This window comes from Catharus ustulatus, chromosome 16, assembly GCF_009819885.2.
Source record: "Catharus ustulatus isolate bCatUst1 chromosome 16, bCatUst1.pri.v2, whole genome shotgun sequence".
Classification (NCBI taxonomy): Eukaryota; Metazoa; Chordata; class Aves; order Passeriformes; family Turdidae; genus Catharus; species Catharus ustulatus.
In genome coordinates this window covers 16,513,777-16,535,067 of record NC_046236.1, presented here as the reverse complement: position 1 = coordinate 16,535,067, position 21,291 = coordinate 16,513,777, and the positions used below count along the sequence as shown (strand labels likewise).

Below are 21,291 nucleotides of genomic sequence, written 5' to 3'. Positions count from 1 at the left end.
ACAGTGTAGTCTTCTAAAATGAAAAGAGCTGTGAGATGAAGTTGCAGAAGACTGCTGAGACCATCAGAAACGCTTCTGTCCAGTACACATTTGCATCAAATGATCACAATGCAAGCAGCCCTCGTGGGACAGTGTGGGGCAGTCGGCTCCTCAGGGCAGTGGGGCTGGGGCAATCCTCTGCTGCCTTGTGGAGCGCACGGGAGGGACCGGCAGCAGCAGAAAGATGCATCAGCACACGGAGACAACACCTCCTGTGACTTACCACAGAAGATAACAAGAAAGATGGAAAATAAGGGGGGAAGAAACCAAAGAAGATAATATATCTTAGAGCAGTTCCCAGGAAGTCATGGAGCTAGGGATGTATTGAGGGAGTAATAACAACATGGGCAAAATGAAGTCATGTTGGTCCAAAATTAACATAGCAAATACCATGGCTGATTGGAACAATCAAACTGGAGGATGTGGATGCAATGCAACACAGTCCCAGCACTCATCTATGAAAAAAAGCTTCTCTTTACTGCAGTGCTCTGTTCTGTTCAGGGAGATGTGACATCAACTACAGTCTCAGGTAAGAGAAGAGGGTGAAGGAAGGGAGTTTATTGGCATCACAGCAACAACAGGCTATTACTACACTGGAAACATGCATCATTTACCACAAAGGTCCTCCCAAGATATAACCTTCTGGAGTCAAGCATACTATGGGTTAGTAGCACCATGCCTATGTAAGACAAAGGTCTTCACATTCAATTTCAGTATTACAGTGACTATTAAGAACAGTTATTCTGAACAAATCAGAGATACAGAGATGTCAGAGAGAAAAACAGATTCAAGGTTACAGTGCAGTTTCATATTTGGCTTTATTAGCTAGCTGAAATTGCTCAAAATTTGTGCTACTGACCTGTTAACTGCAGCAGAGCAAGTCCAAGGCGGAAGTGGCAGGCATATCCAGTTAGGACAACATTTTGAAAATTATGGCAAAAAAGCTGCTCAACTAATATGCTTGAAAAGTGTAGGGTGAGAGTCTGATTCAAAAGAAAAGCCTAGTAGTGACAGTTTGTTTAGAATGATATGTATTTTGAAGACATTTCATTTGCAGACTCCACCTGGAAAGTCTTTCTGAAACCTGAGTTGTGCTTAGTCTCTAGTACACACATTCCAGTGATGATTACATAAGAATTAGTTTTGATACCCATGGACAGGCCAGCAACCCTCTGTAATTAACAAACTAGTACAGCTGAGTTTAAAGAGCCAAAGCTAGTAGAAGGAAAAGTAATGTCACATGTTTGGAAAGAGTAGGGGAACTTTTATGTAGCAAACATGCTTGCCATGGGTTATGATTCTAAGGTTCTATGTACAGCCAAACTCTCAAGTCATGTGAGAATACCAGGGAAAATAACTTACAGTTCTGTACTCTTTATAACGTTACTGCAAAAATTTAGCATATCTACATAAGCCAAAGAATAATTTTCAAGGTATAGTTGTTTTTTTCTGACATTCCTCTGACATCAAGGGAGGATTGATCTATGATTCTAAAAAAATCCAAAACCCAACAAAATTCAGGAACAATCAATCACAACTAATTTGAGACATTGATAGGGTAAGCGGGAATAGAAACAGGCATATTTCTGTGGACCTAACAGGTGTCAGTTTATGCAATAGAGTTCACACAAAGTAAACTTCATTTCTCTTCTGAATTTTGCTAACACTTTGCTCCTGACACACTATGGAAAAGGCCCCACACTCATCCAGGCAACATCAAAGTCCTTAGTTTGTCTGTGTCCCACTGACAGGGCTCTCAGAGCGACAGGAGACCCACTGCTTGACGTAGCTTCGTGGAAAGTCTTGCCCCTCCTGCTCAAGAGGGATGGGTCCACAAACGGTCTGACTGTTTTGCCCAAATTCAGAGTCAACTGGACTTCCACAGTCTGAGTCCACAAAGCCACTGTCAATAGTGTCCAAATCTACACAGATCAAAGGACAACTGTCACCAGGCCTTATATTGTGAGGGAAGAAGTCATAGGAGCCTTCACTGTAAGAAACACTTTCACCATCAGGAGAGGGTAGAGAACCTGGATTTTCCAAATCCCACTGATAAGGCTGCAAACAAAGGGCTTCTAGGATGCTCCCCACCCCTCCTTCCACTCCCCTTTCTCCTTGCTGGTTGACTGGGACACTTGTGCTCCTCAAGTGATCTGTGGACACAGAGCCAGAAGCAAGTATTTTGTCCTGTGCACTCAGATCAGCCAAGTGCAAGTCACTGCATGTCTTTCTGTCTTCCTCATCAATGTTAACCTTGGGGTAACCAGGCTCTCCAGCACTATCATCTTCCTTGTTGGTATGCTCATGTTCCCTGTACAGATGGTTACAGCTGCACTGGCAGTTACAAGATGTAAATTCATCAGCCACAGTCACTGTATCGATTGACAAGTGCCCATATGACTGGTCCTCAGTCCCACCACTGCTGTTTACACGACACCACAGGGACTGGCTGCCCTGTCCTGGGGCAGTCAGGCAAGACACACAGGGCTTGCAAGGCAGATTCTTTCTCAGCTCATGCAGCTCTTCCTGTGGGGTGCTGTTGGAAGGATGCATGGTGTAAACTTCTAGGACTTCTGGAAGGACTATTCCCCATTCAAAGAAATCAAAGGTCATTTTCATATGGGATGCACCAAGCCACTTCTTTAGAAAAGAAAACATAAGAAGAGAGAGGTTAGCATCACAAGGTTTGAAGTTCCACAAAAGTAACCAAATTTCTTATGCTTTTAGAGGCAAAACCCAAACTCTAAAATCACTGACTCCTCCACTACAACAGGAGGATGCTGTTATTATGAGACACAGGCAACTGCAGGAGAACTAGCTGAAGTAATAGAGAATAATTAGCTCTGAGAGGTTTGCATGGCTTTGCAGCTCTCTCTGACACTCCTGTCAGGATCCCAGGCTTCAGAAATCACATGAACTCAGCTCACACATTGAGACAACACTTACAGAGAATAGGGAGTATGGATGTAACATAAAGGCCTTCATGGTGCCAAACAGATACTGGAAAGTTCTGGTTCTTATATCTGGAGACATTTGACATTCCTTTGAGATAGATTTCCCCTTCTAATGCCCTAATGAGAATCCCTTGCTCAGGATAGCATGATGGCCTTTTAGTCTGTCATGTGCTCTACATGTAGCCCATTTATACCTTAAAATCTCCATTATGAGCCATGTAAAGAGGTTTGAAAAAGGGAGCCGGGTCTGGGATGCAAGCCATCTTCTTCCACAAGCTGGAAGAGAAAAGAGAAAGGCTTTGGGGTTAAGCACACGTTACAGATGCAAAGCAAAGTATCTCCAGATCCCTTTCAACCAACTGGGATCACCTGCCCAGCCTGGTGAGTTAGCAAGTGGCTGAGGTTCCAAGGCTGTCTTGTGCTAATAGCCTTTCTAGTGAACCTCACTGGAGGTGAGGCCTCAGCACTTGCACACACACATTCACACCAAGGAAAGAGGTTCCAGTTTTTTTCCTTCCTGGGAAAGCACCAAGTGCTAGAAATGCATTTTCACTGATGCTGGGCTGGTTTGTGGTCTGCAGGCCAGAACTGTTCCCTATGCAATTCTTCTGTGGACCTGGGCTGCACCAGCCCAGCCTTCCTCCATGTCAGCACCCCATATCTCTTCAAGGGCATAAGAAGCCTTCAAGAAGGACAGAGGCCTCCAGTCAGCATTGAGGGACCTATGTCAGCTTTGGAAAGGGGCAGCTAGCTCTGGCTACTGCTCTATCTGGCAACTGCAGAGCACAGACAAGACCAGGAGAACAGCCCAGGAATGTATTTGACCCTTGCTTCATCCCCATGTGCCATCACCTTGTCCTAGCCTGCTGAATGGCAACAGATTGCCAAAGAAAAGCAGGTCACCTGGGGCAGTACATCAGCCAGTGACCTTTCTTGGCTGTCCCTCACAGTCCCATAGCTGCCCATCCATAGACAAAACACTCAAGGAAGGCTGCATGTGAACACCCCATCTTTAACAACATAGAATAAAAGCATTACCTCCTGCCTCCTGAAGCATTCTTACCTCTGCTGTTTGGCCAGAAATGTTGCGATTGAGGCCATGATTGCCACGACAATACCAAACAGTAACAGCCATTCCATGCCTGCTGTCTGCATCACTGCTGGAGAAAGAGACGAGGTCATTCAGGTTCACCTTACATTTATACCCAGATCAATAAACAGGAGATGTTGAGGAGGAAAAGGGTTTTTGGAATGGAAAGTGTCGTCAAGCACTGGAATGGGCTGCCCAAGGAGGTGGTGGAGTCACTATTCTTGGAGGTGTTCAAGAGACTGAACATGGCACTTATTACTAGTTGATAAAGTGACCATGGGTCAAATGTTGGACCTGATGATCTTGGAAGTCTTTTCCAACCTAAACGATTCGATGAGATGCCCTAAATTTCTATCCCAGACTCTCATTGGGATACTGAGGCAGTAACTCAGGCATCAGTACTCCAGACAGGTCTTATTGAGGGTGCTCAGAGATGACTGCATCAATGAAAGGAGTACATCAGCTGCCCTATGACCTAGCTGCACCACAGATAGGCAGCCAACACAGTTAGGGCAGGACAGCTGCTTGCCACACAGACCCCTGGTGTTTCTGACTCCTGGTTTAGGGAAGACCTCCACAGATGATCTGTGAAGGGAAAGAGTGAAGCTGATTAGAGACAGGTGTTGACTAGATGACTGCTTGGTGGCCGGTCTCCATGTGTGATGGAAAGGAGCACCTTTGAGATCCAGAGCTCAGATATCCTCTAGCAAATGGAGCCTGGCTTGCTGCCATTGCACCAGGTAAACTCAGTGATACTTCAGTTGGAGCTGCAGATCAGGGAAGCTCAGCACATACTGCTGGCATTGACCACAGTAATTTTGCACTTCCTCTATTGGAACAAAGGCTCCTTATTTTCACAGCCTCTGTTCCACCATGTAAACTCACTGCAGAGTGGTGGCTACCAAACAAAACACACATGCCCAGCATGACCAAACGTCAGAGCCCAGACACAGAACTCAGGTTTGAGAGCAGGATCCCTCCCCGATCAGTTGAAGACAAAAGTAAGACCCAGTAGAGGGGATCTCCCCCATTTCTGAAAGCTGCAAGCAGGACCCTGGACATTTAAAAAGGAAGTTAGAGGCTGCACTCTTGCAAGTGGCATCCAAATGTACGGCCAACCCCACCAAGCACTCCTTTAGCCACATGGTAAGAACGTCAATACTGACAGCCCAGGCTTGGGGTTCACACAACTAGTAAGGAAGCTCACCATATCTGTCTTTTCTGGACTGTTTAAGATTCGTTCTAATTAATTAGATTTTATTAAATTTCTGAAATTATTCTCAGATACTGAACTAATTGAAAGGGCAGGGAGATCTGGCAGTATGTACCTGCAGGGCTGGTTTTCAATGACAGTGGAGAGCTCCATTCACTCCAAAAGCCACCATAGTCAGAGCCTTCCCGGGGTCTAGCTCTCACTTGGAACTCGTACTCAGTGTTTGCCTGCAGTTCCCATGGCAGGATCAGCAATGTCCGTTTATCTTCATGAACAGCTTTAATCTTCTGAGCCTGTGAACAATTAAACACCAGAGTAACTGCTCTTACTTTGCTCGCACTGCTGCACAGTGAGGATGCCTGCAAATTAACCTCTTCTGCTTTCTTGTTGTTTCTGCAAGGCCATGCTCTGAGTGGTCAGCAGCTGCATGCAATCCTGGGGGAGCCGTCCAGGCAGGACTGCATGAAAATCAAATGAATTATCAGCCTTCCTCACAGGAACTAATACTTCTGACACAGCTTCTGCTTCTCAATTTTTGGGTTTGCCTATTTTCAGTCCAGTTCAGCAGAGAGACATTTTTTCTAAACCATGAAAACTCTTCTTTCCCGCCAGTGCTACTGTCCTGGTTGTGCTGGCCTCCTCTTTTCTGGTACAGCCTACTCGATGATAAACTGACATCTCACTTACCTCCCAGGTGTCAGTTCTTCTTTTGTAACGCAGCTGATATTCCAGCTCCTCATTCAAAAAGTAGAAGGAAGAGTTCTGGTAGATGGTTTCCCAAGAAATATTGTAACCCTCTGAGAACGAAGCGGTCAGGTTGAATGGAGGCTGTGGTTTTACTGCAAGACAGGATGGTGTTGCCTTTCATAAGATGACTACAGTTAAGAGATGGCCCAACATGGTATCAGCAGTGCAGAGTGAGCAGGGAACAAAGCTGCCCTGGAAGTGGTGGGCCTTCCTACACTAGAGAATATCCACAGCATTCCTGCCCTCAGCCATGCACGGAACCTCAGGTGTGAGGAGCATAATGAAGTCAGGACCACATTTCTCTAAATATTATCTTCTGCTTATCTCTGAACTTCCTCATTGCCTATGGAGGAGGAAAGATAGTACACAGGACTAATAAACTCCTAGGAGATTATGTAAAATGTAGAGCACCTTGTTCTTATGACATGAAAGAACTCTGTGTAGTCATGATCACTCACAAAAATGGGGAAATTCCCCTCGATGTAACAGAGTAAAGAGAAAAAGCTGAGGCTAGGGACACTGCAATAAACCCACTGCAATTCCATGTCCCAACTGCCCAAAAAGCAAGCTTTTGTATCCCTGCAGGGAGTGTTCATATATTGAAAAGCAATAGCACAGAATTCCAGCAGTCTGCAGGGCCCACTACTGAGCTATGATGCCTTTAGGTGAGGACCTCTAGGAGATGTGCAAAGCACCACTACCCAGTCTCTAGTCTGTCAGTGAGAACAAGGAGGCTTCCTGAAATGTTAAGGCATTTGTCAAAAAGATGACACTTCTCAAGTAAAGTTTAATTTCAAAAGAAGCCAGGCAGAAAAATCCTTTTTTTGTGTCTGTGTGGAACCCATCTGCCTGGCTAACCACTCCTTCACAGTTTGCTGCACAACCCAGAACATGCCAACATTTCACCAAGTCAGCTACATGACTGCATTCAGTCTTTGTGTCATGCAGGAGAAATGATTAGGAATTGCCCCAGAAAGAGGAACTGCCACATCCAGTACATCTGGGACACCTTGTCCCACCCAAAATAATGTCATGTTGGTTCAGGTGTTCACTGCAGAAGTCTTTTGGGAACTTCTAGCTCCTTGGATATTACAAAAGAGCTGGAGAAAGACTTTTGACAAAGGCATGTAATGATAGGGCAATGGGGAATGGCTTCACAGTGACAGAGTACAGGGTTAGACAGGATATCAGGGTGAAATTCTTGTCTGTGAGGGTGGTGAGGAACTAGCACAGGTTGCTCAGAGCAGCTGTGGTGACCCCATCCCTGGAAGTGTCCAAGACCAGGTTGGACAGGGCTTGGAACAACGTGGTCTAATGGGAGGTGCCCCTGCCTATGGCAGGGGGTTGGAGCTGAATGGTCTTTAAGGGCCCTTCCAACCTAAGTCATCTTAAGGATTCTGTGATTTGTGATAAAGCAGTTCCCCCCGCCCTTTAGAATCCAGCTAAGAACAAGCTCTTGCATAGCCTAGGTATCAGACTGGTCTAAGCTGGTTATTTATCACCTACTGCTTCATGGGGCAAAGGAATTTCCCCACAAAAAGCAGGTATGAAGCCATCTCTCAGCTCAGCCTCAAGCATAATAGCAATAATAGGAACACAGTGCTTTATGTAGATGAGTGTACAGCAAATGTAGCCCCACACTGCATGCTGCCACTCTCACTCCTTGCCCAGACTATCCTACCACATAAAGTCAAACAGTATTTATCAAATTCACCATTTTTGTACTTACTGTTGTCTGACAAATAAAAGTCTTTGGAAAGCACGTGTTGCCTGTCAGCTGTCTCTGTAACATTCACCTGGACTTTGGTATCTGCCAGGAATTCAGTCATGTCCACAGTGCACATGTATTGTGTGTGACTGGTATTCCTTGACAATTGCAGGAGACTGCAGGCAGCCACAGTATTTTCTGGATCTTCCTCAGAAACCCTAAAAATGTCAAAACGAACAAGTCTGCATGTATCACATGCTGTAGTTGCATTAATTTGTCACTGAACCACCAGGCACAGAAAAGGAATAAAATGAAAAACAACATGTTCAAATAAAAAATAATATTTGAACTTCAACAGATTTCTTTTTTCCCCTTCTACTTGCTCAGCTTAGCATCTTTAAGAGAAACAGAAAAGTTTTTTGGAAAGGAAAGGTGCTCCTCAGGACTACACAGCCCATGACTACATCCACCTCATTGCTGGGGCAGAGCAGCAGCAGACTGGACAATCTGCGTGAGCCCTGCCAATGCACACAGCTAAAAGTTCACTTTTCACAGCAGCAAAGGGCAAGGTATTCCCGTGGCAGCAAAGGCAATGCTAAGGAAGCTGGAATCAGCATAGCAGTCAGCAGCAAGAAGCACAGTCAGCAGAGGCAGGAACCAGGGCTCTTTAGCTAGGGAAGAAGTCAGTTTGTAACTGGAGTGCAAAATACCAAGTAAAAATCCAGCATGGCAGAAAAAACAGGATTTCTACCTAACAAAGAAGACAGAAGGTTGCCACTGTGCTACAGCCACGTAGAGGCTCCTGCTAGCTGGACTTCACTCATCGCACCAAAGACGTACCATGTTGCAGTGAGAGTGTATGAACCAGCACCCAATTCATCTTGCAGGATGCAGGACAGGGTCTGTACGTAGTCCACAAAACAAGTGAGGCTGTCACAACACATGGCTGTAGGTTTGGAAAGAGAAAATATAATATCAACTTCAGTGATAAAGCAAGAACTTTGTATCAATATATGCACTCCTCAAGGTTCCCACAAAATCTGAAGGGAACAGACCAGTCTCTGACAGCTATCCTCCTTCCTGCTGAAAGTCTCCAGTTTTGGGGCATAAGATGTGTTCCAGATCTACAGGGTGACAAGCCATTGATGGCAAGATAAGCATCAAACAAAAAACAATTTAAAATGCTGTGGCAGCTGAAATCAGGAAATGCCCAAATTGTGACTGAATTTTCAGACTTATCCTTGTCCCCTCTCATACAATCACTGCAGCAGAATCACATATCTCTGTAGGAGTCTTTGCTTACATGGCATATAGAAGAGACATGAAACCCAGTAAGAAACAGTAGCCTATTCAAACATTTTCACGATACCACTTTCTAAACTGAATACTGTTCTTTGATAGTCTAGTTTTCATTTACACATTTTTTAAAGTGCTATTTAAGTAATTTTTCTTTCGCCATTTTATTTTCTGTTTTCTAAAGCCTGATATCTGCACCATCAATAGTTTTTATGACAGCTCCGGAGTTTTGAAGTATGTTTTCATGAAATTTGGAAACAAAAAAAATTGCAAGTTTGTGTTACTACAATTTCTATAAAACAATCTGATAAGCAAAATTTATTAATTATAGACTTCTCAAGAGAACTTGATAGACAACTGTAGAATTTACATTGGTCATAAGCAAAACCAAGTAATTTTTTGAAAGTGGTCACAAAGCAGCATTTATACTCTTGTAATTGCTCTGTAGGAGCTCTGCTCACAGAACAGTATCTAGTATGTGTTTTATAAAAGTACAATTGTCCTGTACACAATACACTTATCTCCCTGGACTTCAAGGCAGGTAAGATAGCAGCACAGAGAGAAATGTCTGCATTGAGGAGTCCCCTCCTGACAGCTCACTGGGCTGACTCAAGAACCACCACCATTGCCCTAGGACAGGCCTGTAGGAGATGCAGCATGCCATGCTGGTTCAAACCATGCCTACTGCAGCGACCATTCACTTCTGATGTGTCAAGTATCACTCCTTTTCTATAGGAGTAAAAAGGAAAAGGAAAACACTCAAGATTGTAACATCCATGCTTAAATCAAGCACGGGTCCTCCCTACATAAAGGCTGCTCCCAGCCTCCTGAGAACACACTGCTTTGCAGCCATCAGGCAAACAAATCCTTTGATGGTAACCATGCTATGAGCTCACTTCCCTTTGTCGTTCTGCCCTTTGTCGTTCTGCTGCTTTCTTGGTTAGAGAAGCTGCACTCCCTGCTTCCTCCTTTCCTGTTGCAACGTGCTTTATGTCCAGAGTGTTGTTTGCTAATGTGGTGTGCTCAACAACCTCAATGCCCAATCTTACAGCTGAAGCTGTAGGCAGAGAACCAGCATGGAATGCAGATGGTGTGTGCAACCATGGACCGAAATCATCTGTTCCACCCTCCAGATCAAACGGCTGTCCACACAAACAAGCTGTCTGCATTTGCAGTCACAAAGCACAGCAGGCGTGTCCAGTGGAGGGTGCAGCCTCCTTCTAGGGTGGGGTAAGTTCAGAGGTAAACAAAGTCCAAGTTTTCCCTGCTGAAGTCACTCATCACAACATTTACTTCCTAGTCCTCGTATATCAGAGCACACACTACTCTCCCTATATGAGCTCTGGGCAGCACTCAGATTTGCATATAGGATCCCCCTTAATCCAAAGATTTATGTGGTGGTAGAAGAAATTTGGGGATGTTTGTAACAGACTGATCCCAAGGATGTACATAGGATTTTTTTAAACCCTCATTTTGACTTTTTAATTTCACACTGACTTCAGAATTCTATTCTAAAATTTTCATTAAGTTTTCACACTTTATTTTGAAGCCTCAATAGACTCTTCTGAGAGTCCTGGACCAAGCACTGTTTAGTTCAGAATCCTGAGGAACATACTTTTTTCTCTTTTAGCCTAACTTTATTCTCCTAGAAAAAAATGGGGTTAGGAATCTCTTGCATTCCTTTAGAAAGGGCAGCAAATATTAATAGGCTATTAAGCAGCAGTAATTACTGTTCTTCTATGCTATTATGTTAATTAGTCAAACAGACTACTATTCCTAGGTAGCTGGTAAGTTGCAAGGGTATCTTTGGGCAAGAGTCTCTTAACAAAATTAAGAGGACAGCTTTTTACTGGGAAAGGAATAATTAAGTGTCCTAAAATCAGTTAGTTAGATCTAGGATGAAATGTCTGTCCTTGGCAGCTTCAGAAACAAAACTCAAATACTTCTAACAGTAAGATCTAGATTGATCCAAAATGAAATTAGTACATGGTAATTCCCTGGTTTGCATCACACAAAATTCAGACCAGACATCACAGTGGTCCCTTATGACAGGAAGATATAATTCTGAATGCCTCTTTTCTCCTTATTTAGGTCTGGGGCAGGTCCAATGCTCTGCCTACAAGCAGCAGGTAAGGTACTAAACTTGCATGTTCCCTGCAGACATGGTTGTCACTGCCTTTTTCTGTCCAGCTGATCTATTTAGAAAGTCAGGTCTGAGTCAGCTGGAGTTTGCAGTGTGGGTAGGAACCAGCAAAAAAGGAGGGGGGACTGTATGCACAGTCCAGTCCTAAGCAAAGGGACTCAGACTAGGAGTGGTTCCCTCCCCTGACCCTGGCTGACTGGCCAACAGCAACCCTGGGGATATCCTGGTCTTGGCCACCAGAACCTTTTCTACAGCAAAGGGTATTTTTGGTGGGGGAAATCCTACTCTAATGTCACTAGGAGGCATTTCAGTGCAAGGCAGGCACTTCCTCTGCAGGTTCCCTGCAGGTGCTGCTCCCCAGAGCAGTATACAGCCTGGCTGAGCTCTGCCCAGCTGGGCACCTTCCAGTACCTGTCCTCCACGCATTACCTCATGGAACTCCCTCTCCCCTGGGACCTTATCTTGTGCTTGCTGTCCCGTGGCAACCTTGTGCCATGCACATCTCATCAGAGCTGGCACATGTGGTCACTAAGATAAATCCTGTGTGTGTACAACCTGAAAGAAATATCTGAGGACTTACTGTACTGGAATAAAAGGCAGAGGAAAATATTCTGGAGCCATCGTTTGTTCCTCATAGTTGTTCTCACTGGATGTCCTGGGGAAGAAAAAAACAAAACAAAACAACTACAGCAAACAAGACTCCAACAACCAATTTAAAACTCTGCTCAGACATCTACTTGATTAAGGTGGAGGTGGAATTAATCTTGCTTTCATTTAAGCATCTAAAAGTAAAGTGCTTTATTTAGACAAATAATTTCAACTCTCCTGTGTGTATCTATTCCATGGGCTAAGGTGGAGATGACCAGAAGCCTGCCAACTTGCCATGAGCCAGGTCAGTGAAATCTTAGCGCCTCGCCAGCATGCACAGAGAAAGCAGCAACGTGACTGCAGCTTGACTGTCCAGGCAACAAGAAAGACTCTTGGGTTAATTGTTAACCTATTTTTTTCTCCATTAATATCTTGCAGATAGGAATGGCTTGCCACTAGAAGTGACATTACTGCAGATCAAACAGCTATGCAGTGAATTAGCCAAAGGGAGTCTGAATATCGTTGTGGGTCTGTGTGAGAAAAGCTAGTGAGAACTCATGGATTTGGCCTACCCATAGTTAAATAAGTATGAACTACCTAGTTAAGGGACTCCAGAAAGGCACACCAGAGGAAAAAACCCCAAAAACCCAACCTCCCACGTAGCATCCAGGAGAACAATGTACAGTACTGATTGCAGGGAGAGGCTGCCCTGATGGTTTAGTGAAGCGAACGTACAAGAAAGCCTTCAGAGAAGATGACAGCAGGATGTTTAAAACAGAGGAAATGGCATCACAAACCAATGACTGTTCAACCCATAGTCCCTCCTCCAAGAAAAAGCCCTCAAGTTATATAATGCATTTAAGGTTGTGCTTTCACAGCATATAGACATTTATAGGAGCACATGGATGTGCACAGAAAGACTTAAAACATGCTGCCTGCAGAGTATTGGCTGTTGATACCTGGTACAGAGTTCAGCATTGTTTTCTCAAGCTATTCTTAAATGGGACAAAGCTTTGGAGAACCAATGTGCTTTAATTTGGGGACATAGTTTCATTGAAAGCAAGTTGCAAGGATGCACAGACAACAGGAAGGGCCCCCACATGCCATCCCACATAGTCTGATCTACCCTTTTAATTTAAAAAACCATCACCTCTTGTCCTATTGCAACAGACTCTGTTAAAATGTCTGTCCTTATCTTTCTTACTGGCTCCCTTTAAATAATGAAAGGTTGCAGCAAGGTCTCCTCAAAGCCTGCTCTTCTCCAGGCTGAACAAGACCAATTCTCTCAGCCTGTCATACATTAGCAGAGGTGCTCCAGCCCTTGAAGCATCTCTGTGGCCACCTCTGGACTCACTACAGCAGCTCCACATGCTTGTCACATTAGGGGTCCCAGACCTGAAGGCAGAACACCAAGTGGGGTCTCAAGAGAGTGGAGTAGAGGGGGAGAATCCCCTCCCTCTATCAGCTGCCCACACTGCTGGGGAAGAACACAGCACACAGGGGTTTCTGGGCTACCAGCATACATGGCCTGCTCATGGCCAGCCTTTTATTCACCACTGCCCCCACGTCCTTGTCAGCAGAGCTAGTTTCAATCTGTTTGTCCCTCAGCCTGCATTCATGGCGGGGGTTGCAGGTATCCAGGTCCTGGGGTGTCCATGCTGCTTCCACCACAAGCAACAAGTACCCAGGCAATCACTCAGCAGAGAGAAACCCATGAGGCCTTTAAGACTTGGGGAACATTTGTGGTGTTTAAAAATTTTCCAGGTTTACTCAAATAATGAAAGCAAAACAAATTTAGCAGCCACCAGAAAGTCCCTGCAGCCTCATGTGAGCTCACAGATGTGCTCTCAGGATGTCGGTGCCCAGGTGAGAACAGCAAGACTCGCTCTGGAGGTGCCACAGACAGTGTCACACCCTGCTGTGGAAGCAATGATGCAGCTACTGCCTCTTCTTTCCTGTCAAACAAACTCTGCCCATGAACTCCTTCCAGCTCAGCAGGAGCCCCAGGCACCCTGCCATCCTCCCTCACCTGTTGCCAGTGGCAGGGCAAACTCTACCTTCATACAGCCCTCCTTTCTGCATCACACATTGCCTTGAGTAAACACCTTTTCGTGACCCCTCTGGTGCAAGCTCTCCAAGTTTTCTCTGTATAATAACTCGTCATTACCACAACTTCTATGGCGCGGTCCCTAGTCACTGAGATACAGTCCACTGTCTAACTCCACCCTGTGATCTCACCCATTGTCCACTGCTCTTCTCCAAATCCTCACTCCTTTGAGGAAGGCTTGCTGTTATCCTGCCATCTGGAACCTGCTCACTTGACTTCATGGTAAGACTGGCTGCACCATGAGCCCATCTCAGCATCACTTTGTGTTGTGACTGCCACACTCCACACTCTTGGCCACCACGAAAAACAAAGAAAGGCAACTTGCTGCCAGGAAGGAAGAAAGGAAGGAAAGATGGGCTGGATCCTCAGAGAGGCCTGCAGACCCACCACTTATTTCAGAATACAATTGGCAGGGCCTCTGGTGCTTTGTATTTATGATATTGCAGCAGCTCCCTGCTTTTATGCTCACTCCTGTCTAAATGAACAGAGCTGTGCAAAGAAAGTCTTTGCTGCTTTTACCTATTAGACAGTGTTTTCTTTAAAGGGCCACCCCTACTTTCCTTCCTCTGCTTGGAGAATGGTACCATCAGCCTGAAAGGACGGGCAGGACTGAACAGGATAAAATCAAAGCAAGAAGCCCAGGTAGCTCATTGGGTAGATGTCTTACAGAGTTACCAGAGGCTGTCATTACACAATGGGGAAATGTTAGAATACAGCCTCATAACCTAGAAGGAAGATTCCTGAAGAAGACCACAGTTGCAAAAAAAAAAAAAAAACAAAACAAAAAACCCAAAAACCAGTAGGATCAGCTAAAATAGCTGAAACAGAGAGACAATACTTCCTCAGTTGGGATGCCATTGTCCCATCTCTTACCCTTGCTAGTTCCCACAGATTAGTCCAACATTTATCTCCCTTTCCCTGCCTCAGTGTGGTAGAAAAGGACTGTGACCTCTAAGAGCACCATACAGCTTCAGTACTGCTGAAACTGTCCGACCTCCTAGCTGTGCTCCAGATTGTTATGACAAGACATGGACAGACAAGACAAGAGCTGGGAAAACCGCTGCTCTGCAGCAGCATCTTTGTGGTCTTAGATGCCAAAGACCTCATGATTTCAATGGAGATGTACAGCAGCCTTTAATTCTGAAGCATGCTCCAGTCAGGCCCCCTGCAAGCTTCAGTCCCAGTCTATTTTTGGGACCCACACCTTTCCTACATCCCTTCCCATTTGCTTCCATCTGTCAGCATGTGATTGTTCACCTGGAAGAAAGAATGACAATGGGCAATGAGCAGAGGCAGGAACCTATTCTCAGTCTGGCATTAGAAATGTCCTTTCTACAGCCTCATTTCATATTCTTGGTCTGTGAAATGGGGACTCTGAATCAGCTTTGTGCATCCTTGCAACACAGACACTTCTTATTAAATGTCAAGCATTGTACAGCTGCCAAGTACCACTTCTGCAAACTCTCTAGTACCCTTGTGAGACCACGGCAGTAAAGCTGAGAAGCCATTCATAATACACACAAGTAAATGATGCTACAAGTCTTTAATATTCCAGAGAACGGGAAATAGGACCAATACAGACAGACATTTATGAAGGTTATTTTTGTTAAGGATCAAAAAGTATGATGCTATAAGCTGCCAAACATGGATGCAGTCTAAGCTCCTAGTTTGAAGTGTTTCCAGGAAATGTATGTAGTACTTAAAAAGCAAAACAACCCCATCCAAATGACAACAAAACACAAAAACAAACAAACCAACCCTCAACAACAAAAAAACAAACAAAGCAAGATACAAAAAAAAAGACCAAACCCCCAAAAAAGATGGCATTTCCAAGCATGAGAAAATGAATTTTTGCACCCAAGCAAAAAAGGAGTGGAAGACACAGTCTACCAATTATATGCCCAAACAAGCTTTCTTCTTGGGAAAAAAAAATCATTATTGATGGACACTGCCGTTTAATTACACAGCTGAAGCAACAGGGGGACAAAGGGATGCTCTGGCTGTCCAGAGGCTGAGCAATGACAGCTGGGGCACAAGGGCCACATCAGCTATAAGAAAGATTTACAGTGAAGCTGCGATATCAAGCAGGAGCAGACTGGCAGCAGGGAAAATTGGTGGAAACACGGACATTACCTGCCCTGTTTTGCGCATTTCAGCCCTCCAACACTTCCATGACCAGCCTTGCTAAATCATTAACTGCAGACCCCACCTGTGGAGCTGAGGAGCAAGTGGGTCTCCTCAGCACTGAGTAAGAGCAAAGCCTGCTTGTGCTTTGGGGCTACAAGGGCCGTGGTGTATTGGAATATACAGCAATAAATGGAGATTGACGTCACTGCTGTATCAGTATTACTGTGCCAACAGAAGGATGTGGTGAGAGGAGGTGATGAATTCAGGTCCAAACACCCACACAACATTTATTACTGTACTGCTCTGCTTTCTTACATGAGAAAAGGGTGGGAGAGCTTATAAAAGCTCACAAGCCTCATATCTAAAAGGTCATAGCAGGGCTGGTGGACTTAGACTTGTGCAGTGAGGAGGCATCAGTGTCAAAAGTACAGCATGTGTCACATTGGAGACAGTCAAGCACCACTGTGTTCAGCTTCCATCCATTCCCCAAATGCTGCCACGATCAGGGCAGCAGCAGCATTAATCCTCAGAACAGATAACCTCCTCAGGCAGGGAGGTTATCTGGCTCCTACACAGGCGAGGGGCTCACCCCTGTAACGCATGCCTGTGACTTGTGTCTGGGTGGGTCTCCTCAGATTGCAAGGTTGACACTGAGGGAGGCCCCACCAACTCACCTAATCATACCTTTAAAGGGGCTTCAAGGAGCCATGCACACTCACTGTATCCTTGGTCAAGAGGGAAACGAGCAGCACTATGGAGGGATTTGGCACACAGAGCACACTGTGTGCATAGGAGGAGCTAGGAGCAAGAACAAGGAGCTGTAATAACCCAAGAAGACTGCAGCTGGCATAAAGTAGCAGGGTGTAGATGAGGGAGTTACATGCTCAGCTTTCCACGCCTTTGACTCACCCTGTGAAAAACAGATGTTTTGGAATGTTCTGGCCAGGCAGCTCTTGACCATGCTTGACAGCTAGTTGCTGATAACTGAGCTGTTGTACACCATTATAACATGCATGGAGAAGATATGGGACTTAGTCCAGAAGCTACTCCTCATGGTGTTTAGAGTAGCCTCTGTGAAAGACCAGCTCTCCCTTCTGCATGCTTTGTGGATCACTTACAGGCACAGTGTCAGGCCCAAGCTTCTAGATAAGATTTGTCTCAGCTGGTAGTGCCTGTGGGTTGTGGAGATTGTCACCACTCTTGGCTGCAGTGTGGAACAGCACAGGGTTAATGAGGCTGAGTGGCTAAGTCAGAAATTTCCCAGGCTCTTAGCAATATCTTTCTGCTGTGAGGAAAGCACACCAGGACAGTGGTGTAGCTCTTGTCCCCTGATTACACAGGACTCTCCAAGGTGTGCCCATACTGCTATTTGTGCAGAGGAGGGAGGGAAAGAGCAGCATGTGTGATCAGTCCAAAGAGTGGTAGTCTGGCCATCACAAGCCACACTATTAAACTATGCAACAATATGCATTTGATATTAGAGCTAATTTTAAGAACAGGAACACTGGTAGCACTGTAAGAACAATAGCTTTATAAATTTAAACATGTTGCACCAAAAGGCCTATTTTCAGATTTACAGATACACTCATAAAAAGTGTAACTTCAGCCCAGCCTGCAGCAGTAATATTCACCAAGAAGCAAGCATGAAGGGCACACAAGGGAAGGCTTGGTAGATTCTGTTTTTCATGACCCAAAACCATTTTGCATCACTGGAATACATACACCTGTATGTATTTATCAGCAAGAATACATGTCAAAAAAACAACATTCAAAGCAGACAATTCCTTTCTCTAGGATATAAAACTAGCCACACTTGGAGTTATCATGTCCGCGATTTGAAGAAAAGGAGAAAAAACTCCACAGAAATAGTACTACCTCTGTACTTTCTTCCTGTAATAACAGAATTAAACCAATATGTTCAGCAGCATCAAAAATACAGACCTGGCATAACTTTAGGGTCAAAGGCACCATTACTGGCTGGTGACATTTAGGAGGAAGATAATCATACATTAAGATAAGTAAAAAATGGAAGGAGAACATCTGAGACATGAGTAACAGTGTTCTGCTGGAAAGGAAAGCAATAGAAGACACCACCTCAAAGCTCAGGAAACAGGCTAAAATATGAATGAGCTAGGGAGAAAGCGGAGGTGTTAGTCAGCAAAGCTGCAGGTTGAAAAACACCGAAGCTCCACAGGTGGTGGCTGTGAGCTGACACAGGATGCTGCAGGCGAGAGAGGCGTGCATTGCTTTCAGTCTGGGGAATACTAAATGTCACCCGCAGAGACCCCAAAATCCTGCCCTGCTTCCTCCTTTCTGCCTTTGCCAGTTATCCGTAGCCATCAACATTGGGTCAGCCTCTTGTTTTCCCCAAGAGTCATCAAGTCTGAACCTATACTGCATGAGCATTATAGTAAGAGGACATCACTTTGGCTCTAGCCAGAGGAAAAGGGCTTACCTTCACAGAGCTGTGGCTATGTACGTCTTGTTCACATGGAGGAGATTGCACAGAGGCTTGTGTCTTCTCTTAGGAAATCACCAGACATATGCTGGTAAAGAGAAGCAGGAATGACTGTGCTTGTGAACTTACCCTGACCATCTGGAACAGAAACCTACAGCTCTGCTCAGACTCAAACCCAACATCCGCAGTTGCACCGTGCAAAGCGTGCCCAGAGCATCTCTGCATGAGGTCAGCAAGGCTGTCATGCATTCCCACAGTGCTCACCTGAGCTGGCAGTGCTGGCAGAGCTCCCTGCTCCTTTCATGCAGGTTGGCAGAAACTGACCCCCTTAGAAGCAACGTCTATCAGCCGGCACACAGCTATTTATGGCAAAATCCTCACCCGCATCTCATGGAGCTCTGTTTTACCACAGCTGTCAAAAATCACCCATGCTGCCCGACTGCAGCTTTTCCATGCTTGGGGCTGGTGCAGCAATGGAGCAGCCCTAGGCAGCTTCAGGCACCTGTCATAGGGTGAAAAACACACCAGCTGTCTTCAGTCTCTGGCTGTGGCAGCATGTGCAAAGCAAAGCAAAGGGCTTACACAGCAAGGTGCAGAGGGGTGGCCAGCTGCATCTGTAAACCACAGAACATGCAGTTCTAACACATTCAGTGACTTCTCATGTCACTGGCAGCAATGTACTGTGTATTTAGGAGAAGAGGCAGGAAGGGAGCGGCTTCTCAGAAAAGCCACTCTTGTAGCCCCCTCCACTATAAAATATTGCTACACAAACCCAACATAGGAGCAGAACCAGAGGTTTTTAGATTTTAGGAACAGCAAAGGCAGCTTCACTGGAGGTGGGAAGAATTCCTAATGCTTCTGATCAAGCGTGCCTGTTGCAGGGGCCCAGCACAGCTCAGAATGAGGCCATGAAATAGTCAGCACATGCCAAACTGTATCCTAATGCCTGCTGTAGTGGAGGAAACAAGGCATTTCATGGCTTCATTGCCCCCCCTCATGTTGTGGAGGACCATGCTATGTGTTTCTGAAGCACCTCAGCCACGCAGTGGAGGGGGAAGATCACCCAGCAGTGAACTGCCCTGCAAAACTTTAAGCCCAGAGCCTGCCAGACATGAGTACAGGTAAGCACTTGCAGCACAAGCCAGCCCCTCCAGACCTCAGCTGGCTACTTACCACAGGCACTGGCTCCCTGGCTAGCCACAGTCAATGCACACCTGGTTCTCACCAGAGTTTCTCTCAGAAACTCTCTAGGGCATCAAAATAAGAACTGGGGACGGGTTATAAGGCTAACCCAGGCATGGAAATTCTACCCCCAGAATGCAGTCCAGTGCTTTCTCACCTCATTATAATTCTTGTTGCTGTGTGGGTGGCTCATTGCAAGTGAAACCAGCAGTAGCTAAGCTGGGGAGAAGCAGTCAACCTCAAACGCTTCAGCTTATAGCAAATTTCCCCATTTCTAAGAGCTGGGGAAACAGCACCAAGTAGGAAAATCCCAGTGCTACGTATTAGTCACCAACTTGGTAGCTTTGTGGAGGACAAACACCACACTGTTATAAACGCTCTGCTCTTTACAATTGGGTAGAGACAGGATGAAGGAAATGGCTGATCTGTCGCTAAAAGATCTCTCACTGCTGCTCGCTGGGACAGGAGCTCCTTAGGATGCCTGCCATGCTCCATGGACTGGGGCAGGTCTAGCATAGTAATCCCTCTACCAAAGACAGACTGTGACTCACAGGCTGTACTGTAACAACTCTTGCTATGACAATTGCCTCTGCATTCAGAGTGTAGAGTCTTAGGTCTCAAGCACAGACGGCCAGTTTTATAGAGAGAATTCTGGCTAAGAGCAAAAGAACAAAACAACTGCTCCTCCCCTCATGCAGCTAAATGTGCCACAGCACCCAGTTCCCCATTCTGTTCAACTAATGTTTCTTTCATCTTGCTCTCTTCCTGAAGGGACAGTATGGGCATTTCAATGTTATAGGAAGCCTGAGGAAGGGCAGATTAGAACTAGGACAGCAAAAGGGACAAATAGAGCAAAGTACCTTTGGCCAGAGTTCAGCAGAGAGGTAAAGTTCCTCTCAACAAGCTTGTCACAAGGAATGAAAACACTCAGGATTTAGCAACCCAGCAGTGCTGCTTTTAGCTGTTATTAGGCACTCTGGGAAAACAGGTCAAATAACTTTGGTTGTGCTAGTGAGGTATCTGGAAAGTGCCCTCTTCCTCCCTTCACTGTGTTTTTCTTGGCTTTGGAGCAACCTGTTTAGAAAGATAGTACCACAGTTGAAAACCAAACCAGTTCACTGGTCTCCCTGGTTTTTTTACCAGAAAGCTCCTGCTGAGCTGTTTCTTGGCTTCTGACTTTGGTGCAGTAGGAGAGGCCTTGAGGGTTGTGGCCATGACTGCAAGGTCTCAGTCACAGGAGCGTGGTGAAAAATACTAAAATTCCGGGTAATGTGAGATCAAGATACATCATCACGTGGGAGCCTGGAGCAGATCTTCTATTCAGCAATCTGCAGAGGTGATAAATGATCTGTGTGTTTGTGTGCAAGCATGAGCACACATGGTTATTAACTGTTTTATGCTGCTGCCAATATACCAGGGTGGAATTGACCATACTGAAAATATATAATTATACTGTAGAGAAGTTGTCAGTAAAGCTTCTTGAATAATTATCCAACAAGAAGTACATACTGTCTTTAAGGTGCAGGCTAAGTTCCATTCTGACTGGACAAGAATAAGAAGCCAAAAAAAAAAAATTCCATGAAGGTACCATGTTGGACCACACACTGGATAATCTTTCTGGGAAGAAACACTGCTTAGA

At 45.3% G+C, this 21,291-nt stretch overlaps 1 protein-coding gene across 1 annotated transcript; it reads right to left on the bottom strand.

The window, feature by feature from the left end:
• Positions 1-1,696: 1,696 nt before the first annotated feature.
• On the bottom strand, positions 1,697-18,556 carry IL21R (interleukin 21 receptor). Its single transcript, XM_033074394.1, has 9 exons — positions 18,468-18,556; positions 11,771-11,845; positions 8,592-8,697; positions 7,773-7,969; positions 5,984-6,135; positions 5,412-5,589; positions 4,057-4,153; positions 3,188-3,269; positions 1,697-2,679 (listed from the first exon to the last, which is right to left on the bottom strand). Exons 2-9 carry the CDS (start codon positions 11,823-11,825, stop codon positions 1,765-1,767), a joined length of 1,782 nt encoding a protein of 593 aa, XP_032930285.1. The 5' UTR covers positions 11,826-11,845; positions 18,468-18,556; the 3' UTR covers positions 1,697-1,764.
• Between the last annotated feature and the right edge of the window lie 2,735 nt (positions 18,557-21,291).

Coding starts and splice junctions, on each gene's coding strand:
- IL21R (XM_033074394.1), bottom strand. CDS start 11,825: ATGAGGAACAAACGATGGCTCCAGAATATTTTCCTCTGCCTTTTATTC. Junction 8,698..11,770: donor CTGCCTTTTATTCCAGTACA/GTAAGTCCTCAG, acceptor CCAAACCTACAG/CCATGTGTTGTGACAGCCTC. Junction 3,270..4,056: donor TTTCTGGCCAAACAGCAGAG/GTAAGAATGCTT, acceptor TTTCTCTTCCAG/CTTGTGGAAGAAGATGGCTT.